General features: G+C 40.6%; 1 protein-coding gene across 8 annotated transcripts in view; it reads left to right on the forward strand.

The window, feature by feature from the left end:
- WDR48 (WD repeat domain 48) overlaps nt 1-19805 on the forward strand; it is a 53160-nt gene that overhangs the window by 23498 nt on the left and 9857 nt on the right. For 7 of the 8 annotated variants that reach the window (XM_045089164.1, XM_045089165.1, XM_045089166.1 and 4 more), the window contains 9 exons: nt 1813-1901; nt 2292-2393; nt 7543-7767; nt 9459-9533; nt 10644-10746; nt 11748-11845; nt 15938-16045; nt 16597-16693; nt 19042-19137. In XM_045089164.1, the coding sequence (XP_044945099.1) occupies nt 1813-1901; nt 2292-2393; nt 7543-7767; nt 9459-9533; nt 10644-10746; nt 11748-11845; nt 15938-16045; nt 16597-16693; nt 19042-19137 (993 nt within the window). The remainder of the gene's footprint in view (nt 1-1812; nt 1902-2291; nt 2394-7542; nt 7768-9458; nt 9534-10643; nt 10747-11747; nt 11846-15937; nt 16046-16596; nt 16694-19041; nt 19138-19805) is intronic. The other variant, XM_045089169.1, reaches the window with a different exon arrangement.

The raw sequence follows: 19805 nt of genomic DNA on the forward strand, positions 1-19805 counted from the left end.
TGGCTAAGGTGAAGAACAGGCCTCCAGTACCGATTTTAGGGGACCCTTTCAGAGCCACTCTACACATTCCAGCCGATTTCAGGAGTTCAGAGGGGTTGGGTGCCTCCGGAGGCAATTCACAGACATTCAGAGCTGTTTTTTTTTTTTTTTAAAGATTTTATTTATTCATTTGACAGAGAGATCACAAGTAGGCAGAGAGAGAGAGGAGGAAGCAGGCTCCCCGCTGAGCAGAGAGCCCGACGTGGGACTCGATCCCAGGACCTTGAGATCATGACCTGAGCCAAAGGCAGTGGCTTAACCCACTGAGCCACCCAGGCGCCCCCAGAGCTGGTTAATAATAGCATGGGTTTCTCATCAGCTAAGAAGAGATCTCAGATTACCAGATCAGACCCAAACAAGTCTAGATTTGAAACTCATCCTCACAGCTGGCTCAACCTACTAGAGTCCTCTAGGCCAGGTGGCAGAATGGACACTTAGGAGCACCTTATTGGCTAACCCTGGCCTGGAAAGTCTGTGTTCAGGATCTGAGCTATCGAGATCCCTACATATAGGTCCAATTTGTTGTGGCTGTGGAATTCTTACACTGACATAGCTAAAACAGTTGTAAGATAATCTAGGATGTGCCAGGAAGGGCATGTTAAGAGACTGATGTTTATAATTTCTTGAATATTGTTCTGCCCTTTTCCCCAGGAAATATGCAAAACTGTAAACACTACCCTCCCTTTGTTCTCCTTGATTTTTCACCAGTGCATCAGTGTAGTGATTCAGCACCTGGTCCCTGCTGGGGACTGTCATGACAGATCATTTAGTTTTCTCTAGATGGAGGGTCTGCCTCAAAGAGACAGTGACAAGAGGGAACGAAGCAAAAGAAGTCGGAATTGTCCCAATGTCAGAGACCAGGAGTAACAGATTCTGCAGTAGATACATCTTGCTTAGAATTGTTTAGAGAGATTACCACACAGGTTGATTTATGATAGAAATCTGAGAGCTAACATTTATTGAATACTTACTACACTAATTTTCTAAATATGTGCTTATATTAACTACTTCACTCTTAAGTCCTCAGTATGTTTATTTACTTCTTATTGAAAATTAGGATCAAATTGTATAGACAATTTATATGCAACTTTTTTCACCTCAGTAAAACTTAGATCTGAATCAAAGACTGTGAGCATGATTCTTGCTACACATTGCCTAATGTCCTTCCAAGAGTTGTACCAAACAAGTTGTACTTACCCCACAACTAATGTATGAGAGTACCATTGTACTATTTTTGAGAACTGTTAGCTCATTGAAAATCTAAATTGGTAGGTGAAAATAATGTTTTTTGTTTTGATTTGTGTTTCCTTGAAAATTATGAGTTTGGACATATTTTTCATATTTATTAGCATATGTGTATCTATGAAAATACATAGATACTTAAATAAATAAAATATTTACGTCGATAGTTTTTAAATAGCAGTGCAATTTAGTTTGGCAAATAATTATTGAGCACCATACTCAAATCTAGAAATGATGTAAATTTTGATAAAAGTCTTGTTTAGAATGACCTCCATCATAGCTAGATTTCTTTTCCTTAGAGCACTCGCAAAGATAAGATTTTCTTTTTTTTTTATTATTTATTTTCTCACCATAGCACATATTCTTCCCGACGTCCATCGCCCAACCACCCCATCCTCCAGTAACCCCTCCAGTAACCCTCAGTTAAGATTTAAGATTTTCTAAACCAAATAATTAAACTTAAAATTTTTGCTGACTAGCTGCCGAACAGCTGATGATTTTGTTAACATTTGCTTCGTTTATCCCTAATAGCTTCTTCTTTAAGTGGGAACAAAGATTCCATTTATAGCCTGGCAATGAATCAACTGGGAACAATCATTGTGTCAGGGTCCACTGAGAAGGTAAGGGGGAGCTTAACCGGGTATATTTTAACACTGGAAAACAAAGACGCCAAAATAATTTGATCTGTGTAATTACTAAATATATAGACCATGGTTTTGCCTGGTGGGTGCTAAAGGAAGGGTTTTATTTGAACAAACAAGAATGTAACTATATAATTACTGTCGTGTGTGGTGATGGGGGCAGGGTGGATGAGTGAGGGAGGCCTATTTGTGTTTTGACATTAGAAAAGCTTCCTCCTACTTGAGAAGATGGGGCCTCAGCCAGTGTCTTTGGAGACCAATATTTCCTTCTCAGAATGTAAAGGTTGTCATTTGACTTCTAAATCATTTATCATTGAAATTTGTTCATGGATATACACAGGTTGTATGATATTTTGTTCAAATACACAGGTTTTAAGGGTATGGGATCCAAGAACGTGTGCAAAACTAATGAAGCTGAAAGGACACACCGACAATGTCAAAGCATTGCTGTTGAACAGAGATGGCACACAGGTACGTACATACACGTTTACCTAAGGACTTTGTCCAGAATTCCGGGCACCAGAAATGTCCCACTTTCTTGCCTAGGTTGATCTCAACCCAAAGCCACACATAAACTTTTAAAACCTTAAAATACTCAATTGTATATAATAGTAATCCACATTTTGAAATTACTCTGTTTGCATCACTTCTAAATAAAGGCCAAACAAAAAGTTCTCCTGGGGGCGAGAGAACTGTGGTATACTTTTAAAACCTTAAAATAATCAATTGTATATAATAGTAATCCACATTTTGAAATTACTCTGTTTGCATCACTTCTAAATAAAGGCCAAACAAAAAGTTCTCCCGGGGGCGCCTGGGTGGCTCAGTGGGTTAAGCCGCTGCCTTTGGCTCAGATCATGATCTCAGGGTCCTGGGATCGAGTCCCACATCCGGCTCTCTGCTCAGCAGAGAGCCTGCTTCCCTCTCTCTCTCTGCCTGCCTCTCTGTGTACTTGTGATCTCTCTCTGTCAAATAAATAAAATCTTAAAAAAAAAAAATTCCCTCAGAATAATACTTACATCAACAAGTATATGCAGTTATGATGTATATAGGACAAAACAATTTAAAATGTTACTTTGTATAAAGCAAAAGGAAGTTTTGGTATTGAATGCTTTGTGCTAGTGAATTAAGGAAAGATTTGCTGACGGTGGGTCTGACTTTGGGCAAATCCTGTCATTTGACTGTAGATACAGTGTATAAGTTTAGTCACCTGTCGTAATACTTAAGAGTCAGCACTTCAAAGGAAAACATCTTGGTAATTTTTGAATATGTACTGATACTCTAGTATTTTGTTAGGTGTGTAATTCTGTTTGTTCTGTAGCAGTGGGAAAATGATCTTTCATCGATGTAGATGATAAAAACAAAAACTGAGCACCATTTTCAGTTAAGACCTAACACTACCCTATACCTCTGCCTCCCCCAGCCATTTTTTCTCATGGGCCAGGGAGAAGCCCAGAGCTAACTGGGATTGATTGTGAGCAGATTAGGAAAGGGAGAGTAGGGAGGTGGCATGATGAGAGGTGCCATCACTTGGAAATTACATCATAGGAGCTGCCTCACACATGGACTAGAGAAACCTTTGTCTCCAGAGGTGAGAGAGAGGTTTGGAAAACTAGCCCAAACCAGGAACTCATCTTCAGAACCAGGCAAAGATAGGCTTGAAGGTGCCCATGGAGGTCTTTGGAGATGCAGAAGGATCTAGATGTTAATGTACTTTTTGGTGTGGCCTAGAGGAGAAAATTTCATGTTACTTGTCCTTAGTTTACTCATCTGCAAAGTAGGGACCATAACATTTGTTTGTATGGTTGTGAGAAGATTACAAATAGTAAATATATTCTTGTCTATAGGCCATGGCATTTTCTAGCATTGTTGAGTTCCTTTCCAGCCCCATTTTCTTAAGAATCTAAGAAGTCGGGGCACCTGGTGGCTCAGTGGGTTAAGCCACTGCCTTCGGCTCAGGTCATGATCTCAGGGTTCTGGGATCAAGTCCCGCATTGGGCTCTCTGCTCGTCAGGGAGCCTGCTTCCTCCTCTCTCTCTCTCTGCCTGCCTCTCTGCCTACTTGTGATCTCTCTCTCTGTCAAATAAATAAATAAATAAATCTTTAAAAAAAAAAAAAAAAAAGAATCTAAGAAGCCCAGATGGGTCAGCTCCTCACTGTTTGCAGTGTAGCTGTTGGGCTACACCTGAGATGGCTGCCCCTGCCTTGTTCTGTGAGGTTCGTTCAGGGTTTGACTGTGTCTTGTGGTCTTCATGGGACTGAAATGGGACTGTGGGCAAGATGGTTTTCAGTAGGAGGCTAATGGGCTCGGCAGACTTTCTAAAGCTCCTCCTGCTGCTATACTCCTTGCCTTGTTTCCTATCTATATAGTCATGAATGTGCTTTTTAGGTAGCACGTATGGTTACAGATGCACTTCATGTGAAGTAAGCTCCACTTACTGTAAGCAGACCATTGGAAATGCTGCCCTTGAGTGGTAGAGCACATAATTATGCAGATACCAGCCTCCTTGAGTTCCTCCTCCATCCATTTTCCTTCTTGGCAGTAGAGGTGAAATATAAACTTAACCACCAACTACACATCACACTTAGGGAATTGATCAACAAAATAGCAATAACAACTACTTGTTCAAGTCAAAGGAGAAGAAAGAATCCTTTGACTACTGATTCTCAAACTCTTGTAATATATGAGAGAGATAGATAGTTGCAGGACAAGAGCACGTACTGCATCCCACAGAGTTGCCCTGCAAGTTTCTAATGAAGGATCTCTGGTGGCATCAGGAGTCGAGAACTTGTGATAAGATATGCATAATAGGCCAGTGAATCCCATCGACATCCCCATTTGTTCTGTTGTTTATTTAGCAAATCTTACTATTTGAGGACTGTCGCCACTATAGTTGTTTTGAATAGTGCCAATATTATTGGGCTGAGCCACCTGACATTTCAGCCCTTGTACTTGCTAAGGCAGTTGCTTAAGAAACTGGGACAGTCTTCTGTCTTGGTTTGAGTCAGTGGCATTCTTCTGTGTCCCTCACAGAAGAATGATAGGTTCTTGATAGGTTCAATGATAGGTTTTCCTATCATTGAAGTTTTGCCAAACCTGGCTTAAAGTCTAGGGGTGTTTAAGCGTCAAGCCACTCCTTCCCCCAGCTTACCTTATGCACTTTGTTGCTGACTGTTGACAGTTACAATTGCATATGCATTCCAGAAACACTTGTGTTGGTCAGCAGCAGCCTGGCCTCAGTATACTGGTTCCCCCTCGTTTCTGTTGGTAAAAGCACAAAAACCTGATCAGGGCTGTAGACTCTGCCCCTAGGTCTAATGTAGTAGAACCATTCAGGTCCTTCTGTCCTAGTCCCAAGAATTACTTTCTAGTGACAGGGTCTTCACATTTATCCAGTGAAAGAGTGGAGGTTGTGGGAAATGTATGATGATTACTCTAGCTCCTACAAGGTAGCAGGCACTAGAATTCCTATAAAATAGGCATATCCTTCAACTATACTACCAAATGCTGCAAAGAAGTTGGCCAGCATTGTACTTTTATTTTTTTAAATTTTATTTATTTATTTGACAGAGAAAGAGACAGTGAGAGAGAAAACACAAGCAGGGGGAGTGGGAGAGGGAGAAGTAGGCTCCCTGCTGAGCAGAGAGCCTGATGTGGGGCTCAGTCCCAGGACCCTGGAATCATGACCTGAGCTGAAGGCAGATGGTTAACGACTGAGCCACCCAGGCGCCTCAAGCATTGTACTTTAAAAGTAATTGTTGTCTCCTTAGGGGCCTACTTTTTAGTGGTCTTAGATTACAGTTGCCATCAGAGATTATTTTGTGTTCAGTATCAGAGTTGATACAGCTCTGTTCCCTCATCTGCTTTTAGCTGTACGTTTAGGTTTGGGATTTACCTCTTCCCTACTACAAGTTGCCTGGGCTACTAGGACTTAGCTTTCCTTATCCTAAAGTTGTCAGACCTTACTCTCTGGAGATACATAGCCTAGATCTGAGTGATTAAAGCTACACCAACAAGGGCATCTGGGTGGTGCAATTGTTAAGGATCTGCCTTTGGTTCAGGTCATGATCCCAAAGTCCTGGGGTCAAGCCCTGCATCCAGTCCTGCATCACACCCTACATCTAGCCCAGCATCAGGCTCCCTACTTGGCAAGAAGCCTGCTTCTTCCTCTCCTACTACACCTGCTTGTGTTTCCTCTCACTGTCTTTCTGTCAAATAAATATATAAATAAATTTTTAAAAATAAATAAAGCTACACTAACAGCTTTGCCACCTCAGAGTAGCAGTTCTTCTTGGATGGGGGAGCCCCTCCTTGGCCTCTCTCCATCAGATTGCATGGGTCCTCCCACAGGTATGTCAGAGGTCTGCTTGTAACTTCCTCCAGACAGTTTCCTTGTTGGTTAGGCTCTTGGTTGCCTTGTCAACCAATTGGAGTAAGGAATTAAACCACTGATGCCCCTGGCAGTTTATGGGGGAGCTTCCTAGTGGGTGTTCATATAATTAAACATGTCCAGAGTTCTAAAGGCCCCTTCCTGTCACAGGGCACGCCAATAAATCCTAATATTCTTGAAGTCCTCATCTATTCAGACACTTTTTAAGTCTCCAAGCCCACAACTATCTTTTCTTCTTTGAAGCTCTTTGCCTTCTTAATTTCTTACACCAGCACCAGCAGTTGCTTTTTCTTGACACCATTTTTTTCCCCCAAAGAAGCAAGTTTTTATTCTCTTTTGCAAATCACCACAGTAACTGATAGTGAACCCCAGGCATGCGAAATATGAATGTGGTGTGGCCAGTTCAGCCTCTTTCTATCAGAGTCACAGTGTGCTCAGCCCTACTTTATGTGCCAGCATCTTCTATGTAGTTGATGCTCCTGAGCCTTCAGAAAGTGTCAGAATTGCTGTTGTTAACTCTGAATGCTGAAGGTCCATATTTTATATTAATGTTGAACTTGAGGCTCAGATGGGAAGTATGCAAGATCACAAAGAGTGAGTGATAAGCCTGAAACTAGATTTTGCTTCTTATTAATGGAATTAGTGACTCTTATTAATGGAATGTCAAGAGACCTTATTAATGGAATTAATGATTCTTATTAATGGAATATCAGAGACCTGGCAGGCCATTAGGAATCCATTGCCATGAGGGAGAGGTGAGACAGAAGTGTGACCTAGGGCTCCAAAAGGCCTTTTAGCGTAGTGCAAAGGTTGTCAACCTTAGTGTACCAGAATGACCTGGAAAGCTATCAAAACACATATTGATAGACCCTGCCAGAGTTTTTGCTTCATCAGGTTTAGAATCTGCCTCATTAGCTTTGGAATCAGACCAGGTATCTGCATTTTTAAAAAGTTCCCTGGGGATGCTGATTCTGCATGTGGCCAGGTAGGAGAGGACAGAGGCAGTTTTGCTCAAAAAGTTTCCTCTGCTTTAGCATGCACTGTTGCCTTTGGTCATTTCAGCCTGTGGTGCATGCTTATCAGAGGTCTTCATCAGAGGCAGAAATACGGGTTGTTAGATGTGGGTGTTTGACACTATAGAGTCAAGAGAGGCACCAACTGCAGAGCACAGCAAAGCAGGAACTTTTCTGGTTGGAACTTATTCTAACTTCAACTTTCTTCGTTTTCAGTGCCTTTCTGGCAGTTCTGATGGGACCATTCGCCTTTGGTCCCTTGGCCAGCAGAGATGTATAGCAACGTATCGAGTCCATGATGAAGGTGTTTGGGCTCTGCAAGTCAATGATGCCTTCACACATGTGTATTCTGGAGGAAGGGACAGAAAAATTTACTGTACAGACCTAAGAAACCCTGACATTCGGCTACTAATTTGTGAAGAAAAAGCACCAGTTCTCAAGGTATATCCCATATTTTAGTTGAGTGGTTAAGATTGTTACATGTACTAGCAATCTGGCAAAATCTGTATGAAAACATGAATCAGCTGTGGATTTGTAAAAACAAGTATTTTAATTTTCGTTAGTCACTTACAGAAGAAATTGTGACTTCTTCTGTACCTCAGTGACATGTAGCTGTCCCACTGGCGAATCCTAGTGCGATTGGCCCACATTGCTCCTGAGCTCAGTTGGCCTTCCTAACCTGTCCTTAGTGGAGGGATGTGACAAGTTCAGGTATCTATGAGCAGATAACAGGAAAGCACAAGTATGTCCACTGCCCAAGAAGGAGGATGTGGAAGAGTTGCTCCAGAAGAGAGAACAAGCCAGTTCATACTTCAAACCGTGACTGCCTCAAAGTAGTCCTGATTGCCAATCAGTCAGGGTGAAAGGGTACTCCAGAAGCCGTCCACATTGACACCTGCTGAAAGTGATGCCTGGACTGCAAAATGGTCTTGTCATCGTATGACAAGTTGCTCAGTTTCCCTGATAATCTCAGAACTACACGTTAAAACCATAGTAAAGAGATTTCCAGATTTAAAATGGAGGCGTAAGGACAGCACTACTTCCTTCTCACAGAAGTCATCCAAAAACAAGAAAAGCAAGAAACAGAACTGCGGATACCCATGGAACTAAAAGACCCCTGAAACTCAGACCACAGTATAAAAGGAAGGGCTGAAAAAAGGAATAGAGATCGAATGAGACCATTGAGGCGGTGCTTGTGGCCTAGGAGCGCACACATCCTGGCCGAGTATAGCTCTTCAACATAGGTGTCGCCCCTGGAGGACAAAACCAGTAATCTAGGGAAGCAGGGGAGTTGATGCTGAAATCAAGAGCCTGTGCAGGAAGCAGGCTGCTGGGGCCAACAACAGGGAGAAGAGACACTGCATGTGAGTCCTGCAGCTGCCAGCATCTCTTGGCTGTGGAGAAAAAGGTGCAAAAACTTAGTGGTGCCATAACTGTGCGTTAGAAGAAATATCACTTTGAAATAAAGAGGATTCCTACTTGCTAGGAGTCTACCTATCCCACTACTCCCAACCTTCAATTCCTGGCACAAGAAGAATAGTGGATGACTGACCATAGAGTGATTTCATGTGCATGCTGTCTATATGCATGGGTGTAGGGACATATTTCTGTGTGTTCTATTTTAAAAATACAGAAGGTACACAGTACAGAGATATACTATTCTTAGGTGAGGGAGGTGAATTATGTGGGTACTTGTCACTTTTGCTATGTTGGGATTTTTTTTGCTACAAACATTTTCAAAGAGAAAAGGAGACCTACTTCCTTGTTACTAAAAAAAAAAAAAAATACAAAATACAAGAGTAACAAAAACAAAATTATGGTAAGTCACCCTTTGACAGTACCTATTTGGATCCCCTAATTATTTAATTTAAAATTATGCTGAAACTTTCAGCCACTGTTTTTGGTGAAAAGTCACCCCTATTATATTTGTAAAGGCCATTTTTCCTTTAGCAGAGACACTCCCTCATTATTCTGTGCAACCCTAGCTTTTACCGCCTGCCAAGGTGTAGTCAGCATACAGTCAGCATACAAACATGGAATGAAGGAGTTGATGTTTAATAATAGGTAGCTAGTCCCGGCAGCTCAGGAGAGTCTGCATTCCACAGAGTGGTGTTTTTGTGCTTTGTTTTCAGATGGAGCTTGATAGATCAGCTGATCCCCCTCCCGCAATCTGGGTTGCCACGACTAAGTCTACAGTAAATAAATGGGTAAGGGAACCGCTGTATCCCTGACAGAGGTTTGTAAACATGTGGTTTGTTATCGCAGACCTGCCAGATACCAGTAGTAAATGCTCAAGATGAACCTGACTCTCGGCATGCTTTTGAACAGTGCAAAAATCTGAAAGCCTCTGTGAGTGCTCTGAAGGATTGTACTAAAATTAAGATAACAGTCCAAATGAAGCTTCTGACTTCTTTGTCAGGAGCCAAGATAGACATTTGGTGTGCCTAGAGTAGGCACTGTTGCCTGATAAAACCAGTAAATGTTAATACAACATCTGAGCTCACAAAAGTGCCTTTGAAAACAGGCAGCCCAGGTTCAGGTTTTCCCCACTATCTGAAAGTTTGCTTCCCACCATTATGATTACCCATTGTCTCTAACCAGAAGAAATCAGAAGAGAATTTTTGCTTTTATAAAATGGTGATTGCTTCTTTGTCTTTACACTGTCTTGGCTTATAAAAGACTTCATACAAGTGCTTAACTTTTGGATAGCAGGGAATACCATACCAACATGGCAGGGACACTGTTAGGTTTCTGTTCTTCCAAATGTAAGAGAAAATAGAAAAATTGTGCTTTCAAATTCATTCCTTTTTTCCTTATAGCATGAAGAGCAGGGATAGAAATAGAGGATAACCAAAGAAGTCATTATTTAAAGTGCTTTTAATTCTTAAATATTCATTAAAGAAGATTTAAGTTTTCTTGCTTACTCAACTATATATGGATAACAAAAGAGAGACTATATGTTCCCATTTGTTTCTGTTTATACACCAATCAAGTGGCCTTTCTCAGCTTTCTCAGTACTTGTAAAAAATGTTATATATCTTGTCTAAATTTCATTGTCCCAGTGTGAGATCAATATAACTTTACCTGGAAGAATGCCTACTTTTCCTTCCAAAAAGATAGTATTAATATTCCCATCTTAATCCTTGGTTTGTTTCTTGAAGTTGTGGTAGATAATTACACTTTATGATTAAGTATTTTTTGGTTGATGTTACTGTTTTGGTTTTTCTCATTTGTCCTTTGTTTTTCTTGCCACTTTTAACAGATTGGCAAAGCTTAGAAAGCATAAAATGATTAAAAAATGAATTTTGTTCCTTTAGACCTTGAAGGGAATTCATAATTTTAGAGCCTCTGGAGATTATGACAATGACTGTACAAATCCTATAACACCACTTTGTACGCAGCCTGACCAGGTTATTAAAGGTGAGTAAGGAAGGTGGAAGGTATTTTATCTTTTACCGAGGCTAATTATAGTTATTAAGAGATTGACAAAAATAAAGGAGGCAACCTTCCTTTCAGTGTAATTCTGATGTCAATAGAAGATACAGTGTATTGGTTTATTTTTAATAGAAGAAAAATATTCTTTAAATGCTAGTGACTTTAAAAAGCAGACTTCTTGAGGTAAACTTTTTGCCCAGCATCAGAATAGTTGTGGTCTGTGGCGGGCTAAGAACCACTTTGTAAAATATAGAGGGTTGAATGTTATCTTTTGGCACAAGTCAGATCTGGTCCCCGACTTCTCTGTGCTTCAGCTGGAAGTGGCACCTCTGACTTGAAACACCCGAGTGAGGAGTAGAACGCTGAACAGGTGTTCATCACAGTTCTGTGTCCATGCTGATGCCTCAAGAATCACATGTGCATGCAGGAGGCAGAGTTAGAGATGGGACTGATCCAGACATCTGCTGTTATCACTTGAACTTTTCCCAGTGGTTAAAACTGTTTGCCCTTAACAGTTTTCCACTGGAAGCCCCTCGAAGGAGGGAGTTTTTTCATCTATAATCTGTTTTTTAAAATCAGACAGTTTGGGGGGCACCTGGGTGGCTCAGTGGGTTAAGCCTCTGCCTTCGGCTCAGGTCATGGTCTCAGGGTCCTGGGATTGAGCCCTGCATCAGGCTCTCTGCTCAGCAGGGAGCCTGCTTCTCCCTCTCTCTCTGCCTGTTGCTCTGCCTACTTGTGATCTGGCTCTCTCTGACAAATAAATAAATAAAATCTTTAAAAAAAAATAAAATAAAACCAGACAATTTTTCTTAGGTTCACCTTAAACAGCCATATATATATGTAAAACTGTATGTGTATCTTTTGACTCTCCTTCTCCTTTGTGGTAGATTGTATGATTTCTTTTGTTACATGCCAATGAGTAATTACTGCCATATGGTGAATTTAAATGGAATTATTTTCCTAATTGTGTGGGTTTTTTCCTTTAGGGGGTGCGAGTATTATTCAGTGTCACATTCTTAATGACAAGAGACATATATTAACCAAAGATACCAATAATAATGTGGCATATTGGGATGTATTGAAGGTGAGTAACTTTTTGTATTAAATATAGATAATTGGGTCATATATCCCCTTTATTTTTTGTTATAAAATATATATATATGAAATAACCAAAGTAATAAGTACAAAATTAAGATTAGACTGCAATAATACTTTTTTTGGAGGGTGGATACTTTTTTATACAAATAATTAGATGAGACCATAGTTTATCTTTTTTTTTTTTTTTTTGAGGCCATGGTTTATCTTAAAAGCACCTAAAATTTTGGTGGAACCATTTCTGCTGTGTTATTTGCTGCCTTACCTTAAAGTAAATATATCACATTTCCTCATCCTTGACATTATTGACATTTTGGGCCAAGTAAGTCTTTGTTGAAGGGGCCAGGATAGAGTGGGATCTGTCCTGTGCATGATAGGGTGCTTAGCACCACCCTCAGCTGCTACCCAGCAGGTGCCAGTAACCACCTTCCCTTCCACTGCAGCTTCAGTTGTGATAGCCAAAACTCTCTCCAGATATTGCTAAATGTTTAGGGGGAGGAAGGAAGAAGCAGCATACAAAATCACCCCAGGATGAGAATCCTTACAGTGCACAAAACAAGTTTAGCCATTTCTTAGGGTTTATAGACATCACTGTGAGTGTAAGTTACAACTCTGGGTCATGTTACGCTGACCTGTGGGATAATTAGATGTTTTAAGCCATTCAGCCACATTCTAAATAGCACTAAAGAATTTATAGGCAGGGCGCCTGGGTGGCTCATTCAGTTAAGAATCTGCTTTGGGGGGCGCCTGGGTGGCTCAGTGGGTTAAGGCCTCTGCTTTCGGCTCAGGTCATGATCCCAGCGTCCTGGGATCGAGCCCCACATTGGGCTCTCTGCTCTCTGCTCAGCAGGGAGCCTGCTTCCCCCTCTCTCTCTCTCTGCCTGCCTCTCTGCCTACTTGTGATCTCTCTCTGTCAAAAAAATAAATAAAATCTTAAAAAAAAAAAAAAAAGAATCTGCTTTGGGCTTAGGTCATGCTCCCAGGGTTCACATCAGGCTCACTGCTCAGTGGGGAGCCTGCTTCTCTCTCTCTTCCCTGCTCATGCTCTTTCTCGATCTCTCTCTCTCAAATAAAATCTTTTTTAAAAATTTATAGGCAAGTTGAAGAGTTTGCTTTTCTTGGTGGTGATAGTATATTTGTTGTATATATTATGTATTATTTCCTGAATTGAATGAATATTGTGTGCAGAGAGCTGTGTTGAGAGTCAGATAACAGAAAGTCTGTACCGTGATCCCCTCTGATAGGGACAGAGGTAGGGAAATGGGAAACCTTACAGATAAAAAGACGAAATTACAGGGTAGTTTATGGACAGGGGCAATTACTTACAAGTAGAGAAATCAGGCGAGCGTCTTCGTGGTGGAGAAATCATTTGAAGAATGTCTTAAAGAACTCCAGCAGATGACTAATGGTAAGGCATTTTAGGAAGAGGAAGTGAGTGACAAAGGCACAGGAGGGAAGGTGGTGCTCATTCAGTGACTTTGACTCTTGTGTAATTGGAGACTAGAGGGAATGTTGGGGGGAAGCAGTAGGGGTGTAGGGGTGGAAGGTGCTATTCAAGTAATTTCCCAGAGAGTCTTGAATACAGGCCCCATGGTTGGCCTTCTTTGCTGTTCCCTAAAGAATCTAAATCTAAGATTGTACTGGAGCGGGAAGAATCCCATGCCCAGAGCAACAGTGGTCTGTGCGGTGGAGAAGAAGCTGGAAGGCCGTGTCTTCAGCATAATGACTTGGGGATCTAAAGGAAGAGACAGATGTTGGATACATGATAAGGAAGAATTGAAAAGCTCTGAGGTTTTGGTTAGGCTCCTGGTTAGAAGAAATGTCTGGATCTAAAGAATATAAAATAAACAGCTTGCTTTCTGAGAAGAAGGGACTGTCTGAATAGAAACCTTGGCCTGCCTGACACTTTCCCTCCCCATGGGCATGGGTATGGGAAGTCACATAATGAAGCAGTTGCCTGGTGAGCATGGTTGCAGAGTAAGAGCATAGTTGAGTGGAAAATGAAATTGCAGCAAACCCCAAAGTCCAACTGGTTTTTCTTAGGATAGAGATACACATCTCGGGACCAAAGACTCATGTTTGTTTCAGAGAGGGGTCCTGTGGAGACTGGGAGGGTCCAGAGCAGTCCTGAGGACCTGGTCAGCAGGAACTTAGCTACTCTCCCACTGACGCGGCCTTCGTTCTGGTCTGTGGCTGGACTTCTCATGCTGCCCAGCACCTGACCTGATGCTCTCCAGAACATAACAGAATCTAACTGGGCCAAGCTGCTCTTTCATCGTGGGCTGACTGATTTTCTGCCTGTGGATCTGATGTTCTTTCTCTCGGGCAGATTAGCCAAAGCCTTGGTAGAGTCCTGCTGTCTGGGAGGTAGCTCTGCTTAGATGGGGCACTGACCTGGCATGTTCCATAATTGGCATTTTTTGTGTCTCCAGCAGCTTTCAGTACCCAGACACTAGACCCTGAAGTGTCAAGATCAAGTGACTGGGAGTGATGGACATGACATTAAACAGAAGTTGGGAGTCGGGAGTATTTAGGAATATAGGCTCAGAGTGAGAGAGTTGCATTCTAATCTTGGTTCTGCTAGCTACTAGCCAAATGATCTCTGGAACATGCTGAACCTCTCTATACCTCTATCTTTATTCCTATAATGTGGGTGGCACCTATTTCTTGGTGAGGTTAAGGAGATGTTCGAGAAGTAGTTATCATAGTGCCTGGAGCATAATAGTTAAGAGGCTGTTACACTGATGCAGGTGAGAGATCAGATATTTATGTGGACTAGGATGGAAAAAAACAGAATCATGAGGAAGGTATCGAGACCTGTGGATAAGGGGGAGCTTGAATAAAAGGGTGTATAAACAAAGAAGCAGAGTGAGTCCCAGGTTCCTGGGTCAGATAGTTTGGTAAGTGGAAGTTATGGGCTGGGGGAGGTGATGTAAGAGGGAAAATGGATTGTTGGGAAAGGGAGAACACGATGAACAAGACAGTGAGTTTGAATTTATGTGAATATCTAGATAGATAGGTCCTCACACACCAGTAAAAGAGCTGGGCCGGAGAGACAGGCTCAGCGGTCAGCAGCTGATAGATTATAACTGAAGCAATGGGAACATCAGAGTTTCCAAGGGATATATCAGTACTGAAGAGAGAAGAAACCAGCCATCACCCTTTAGGGAACTGTTAGAAAAGAGAAAACCACAGAGGTATATAATAAAAGGGGGTTGGAAAACCAAGAGCCAATGAATGGCAGGTCAAGAACTAAGCAAGCATTTCCTGAAAGGGCTTGTGCTAGCTGACCTACAGAGAGTTTATGTCCAGTTTGGAATGTAATGTGCCTGGGATTTAACCAGTAGGAAGGATGGTGTTGGGGCAGAGGGGTGGGCGGACAGCAGTCTTGAGGGAGTCCTTAGAGCCCTGATAGAGTGGATTGTGGAGTGATTGGGAGGTAGTGGAGCAATCGTGGATGAAATTTGACTTTGGGGAGGTGGGCAGGAAGAGGATAGAGGGATGGGAGGGTCAAGCAAAGGTTTGTTTTGGTGTTTTCAGGTATTTTTGAGATGGGAGTAATGGGAGTATGTTTGCTGCTTACAGGGAGAAGCTGGGAGAGACATGAGAGGGTAGATTCCCCAAGAAGTGGGGATCTGGAGCACAGCAACAAGGGGCACTTTTTCCCTCACAGTGGGAAGAATAGTAGTACCGAGTTAAGGGGATTTTGTCAAGGCTTCTCTAATTTGGAGGAGTGGAGGTTTGTCCTGTGCTGAGGCACAGTGAGGGAGATGACAAGGCCAAACAGGAGGAGGGTAAGATTTAACCGGGGTGTCGTGGGGAACTGATTTTGGAAACAGAAGAAACCCCAGGTGGCAGCAGTGATGAGGCTGCAGACCATACGTTTATGGTGGGAATATTGGCAAGGATTTGAGAGGCCAGCATGCCCTGTGTATTATCCATGTGGATGTGGATGTTGTCCAGGATGTTTTTAGACTCTATTTTTTTTAGACAGGTGTGGAAATGTGTAAAATTTGGAATACCTAAGTCAGAATCGTTCAACACTTAATATTGATAATTATTATACTTTTTTGCTGTGTAGGCATGTAAAGTTGAAGACCTGGGCAAAGTGGATTTTGAAGATGAAATTAAGAAAAGATTTAAGATGGTATATGTGCCAAATTGGTTCTCAGTAGACTTAAAAACAGGGGTAAGTTAGCAGCTGATATTTGTACAATTGGGAATAGTTGAAAGTTTCTGATACAGCTAAAAAGAAGGTTTATTAGTTACAGAGTTGTATGTGTTTAAGTGTGGAGACAGTAAATTTCTCATGTTAATACTTACAAAATGCTGGGGCGCCTGGGTGGCTCAGTGGGTTAAAGCCTCTGCCTTCAGCTCGGGTCATGATCTCAGGGTCCTGGGATCGAGCCCCACATCGGGCTTTCTGCTCAGCGGGGAGCCTGCTTCCTCCTCTCTCTCTCTGCCTGCCTCTCTGCCTACTTGTGATCTCTCTCTCTCTCTGTCAAATAAATAAATAAATAAAATCTTTAAAAAAAAAAATACTTATAAAATGCAGTTTAAAAATGCCTTTTGGTATCTCAGTAAATTAAATTGTAGTTGGAGTGAATCACATGAAACATTTTCATTCTAAATCTGTGGCTTAGCTCCTTAGTCAAATAGTACAGATAAATAGGGCCTTAGAGGCTTATTTGGAAAATGTATTGGAATGGAATGCCACTTACAGTTTTTTTTTTTTGACAGATGTTGACTATTACTTTGGATGAGAGTGATTGTTTTGCTGCTTGGGTTTCTGCAAAAGATGCTGGCTTCAGCAGCCCTGATGGGTCAGATCCAAAATGTGAGTTTAAGTGTTCTTTCTTCCTTTCCTCCTTTCAAAAGAGAAGGTGGATCTGTGCTGAGTTGGGTTTTCTTTTTGTTGTTTCGATTTGTTTTTTGCTATCTGCTCTTTTATTTTTTTAACAATATTTGAGGTTTTTTAAAATCATATTCTCTCTTGAAAATGGAAAATACTGTTCCATTTTAAATGTTTTGTGGGGTCTTGATTTTTCTCACAATCTGTGGTTTAGCTTTAACAATTAAACACTCAACACACTCTCTACCCTTAAACCTTTCTGGAAATCTGATAGGGTAGGAAAAATGAAGCTGGGAAACAATTCTGTTGTTTTCCTTTTTTTTTTTTTTTAATTGAGATATAATTGACATAACATTAGGTTCAGTTTCACATGTACAACATGATTCAGTATTTGTATATACTACAAAATGACCACAAGTCCAGTTAATACTCATCATCACAGTACAAAATCACACATTTTTCCCCTTGTAATGAGAACTTTAGAGATCTACTCTTAACCACTTTGAAATATGTGTTACAGTATTATTAACTGTAGTCACCATGTTGTACACTGTACCCCTGTGACTTTATTCATGTTATAACTAGATGTTTGTACCTTTTGACTCTGTCCACTTCCCTACCCCCTGCCTCCGGCAATCACCAATCTATTCTCTGTATCTATGAGTTTTGGTTTTGGTTTTGGGGTTTTTTTTTTTAAGATTTGACATTTAAGTGAAATCGTATGCTATTTGTCTTCCTCTCTCTAACTTATTCCACATAGCCTTCAGTGTCCACATAAGTTATTGCAAATAGCAGGATTTTGTTCTTTTTTATGGATGAATAACATTCCATTGTACATACATATCACGTTTTTTCTTTATACATTCATCCATTGGTGAACATTGGTTGTTTCCGTATCTTGGCTATTGTAAATGCAGCTGCAGTGAACATGGGAGGTCCATATATCTTTTCAAGTTAGTGTTTTCATTTCTTTGGATAAATACCCAGAAATGGAATTGCTAGGTAATATGGCAGTTCTATTTTTAAGCTTTTTGAGGAACCCTTGTACTTTTTTCCACAGTGGCTGCACCAATTTACATTTTCACCACCAGTGCACGAGCGTTCCCTTTTCTCCACATTTTCTTGAACGCTTGTTATATTTATCTTTTTGATAATAGCTGTTCTAGCATGTGAGGTGTAGCTTGTGGTTTTGATTTGCATTTACCTGATAGTGACATGAGCATTTTTTCATATACTTTTTGGCCATCTGTATGTCTTCTTTGGAAAAATGTCTATTCAGATATTCTACCCATTTTTTTTATAATATTATATTTATTTATTTTTTTAAAGATTTATATATTAGAGAGAATGAGCAGTGGGGAGGGGCAAAGAGAGAAGAGAGAGAAGCAAACTCCCTGCTGAGCAGGAAGTGTGATGCAGGGCTCCATCCCACAACCTGAGCTGAAGGCAGATGCTTAACCGACTGAGCCACCCACGCACCCCTGGAAGATTTTATTTTTAAATAATGTCTGCATTCAACATGGGGCTCAAACTCAAAATTCTAAAATGAAGTCGCATGTTCCACTGACTGAGCGAGCTAGGCGCCCCTTTCTGCCCGTTTTTTCATTGCATTGCTTGTTTTTTTGCTGTTGAGTTGTCTTATGAAGTCCTTATATATTTAGGATATTAACCCCTTATCAGATACATGATTTGCAAATATTTTCTCCTATTCCATAAGTTGTCTTTTCATTTTGTTGATGTTTCTTTTGCTGTGCAGGAGCTTTTTATTTTGATGTAGTCCTACTAACTGACTTTTGCTTTAGTCACCAAGCTCAAAGAATTTATTTGCCTATATTTTCTTCGAAAGTTTAATGGTTTCAGGTCTGACATTTAAGTGTTTAATCTATTTTGAGTTAATTTTTGTGTATTGTGAGAAGAGACTCGTGAGAGTCAATTATTTTTTGTTGATTATATCTTTGATTGGTATTCTTCTACGAATGTAGCATGTAGACATACCTGATATATATAAATATAATTTTAATGACTCTATATGGAAATAGTTTCTTTAAGAGTGTAATTCCTGTTTTTATTTGTTCATTTTTAATGAATGTCTATATCTGAACCACCAGATAGAATGTCTATTTGCTCCATGTTACTACTTCTTAAAACATTCTAAGATAAATTTTAATAGATGCAAAATCTTTCAAGTCTTGCTTTTAAACACCATTGGCATTGGGTTTAGAATTTAATATCAGAATATGTGGAAATATAATTTTTATTCCTTTCCCTCTGTTTTTAGGCTAAAACTAATAAATGTTTTTCATTTCTTTTCATCTTAATTAACTCTTTTGCAGTGAACTTAGGAGGACTTTTACTCCAGGCACTGCTAGAATATTGGCCTAGAACACATGTGAATCCAATGGATGAAGAAGAAAATGAAGTAAACCATGGTTCGTGTTTTTGTATCAGGATAATTGATTTAAAATTACTCAGAAGTTTAGGATACTTGGAGTGTTTGTTATTCCAGGAATGTTTAAGAAACTTTAAAAAGCATTTGTTAAGTCATAACATAATAAATAACTCGGGATGTGCCCAGTTTATCCCCCTCCTTTCCACATATCAAAGAGCAGTCTTAACTGAGATTCCAAGAGCACTTTCACTCAGTGATGCTGCTCAGGAGGGGTTAAAAAATCCCTACATATTCAAATGACCTTTGCCCTTAATAGCAAGCAGCTTGGCAGCCTTCTTCCAAAGGTATTTCTGAGAGTAGCTGTGGGCCTGGGGGACTTAACCTCCAGAAACAGCTAATGAGCTGCATCGAAAGCCGTTTCGGTCCTTATCTTGTCATGGCTCACATTGGCCTGAAACAGACATTACTGAGTCTGATGATCTACCTGATCTTGTCTCTAAACATTTCAGAAGATCAAATTCCAACTCAGAAGTGTCAGGATAAGTGAACAAGTATGTGTAAGAATTAATGTCACAGAGGACATTGTAAAGCTGTGTGTGCCACAGGCAGTGGCAGCAACTTGCTCTGGGCAGCAGAGAACATTTTTGAATTTACAAATTTGGTTCAGTTTGATTGAAAAAAGGGAAGAAAAAGAACTTAAACTTTCAC

This window comes from Mustela putorius, unplaced genomic scaffold (genome assembly GCF_011764305.1).
Source record: "Mustela putorius furo isolate JIRA1106 unplaced genomic scaffold, ASM1176430v1.1 tig00003834_pilon_pilon_pilon, whole genome shotgun sequence".
Classification (NCBI taxonomy): Eukaryota; Metazoa; Chordata; class Mammalia; order Carnivora; family Mustelidae; genus Mustela; species Mustela putorius.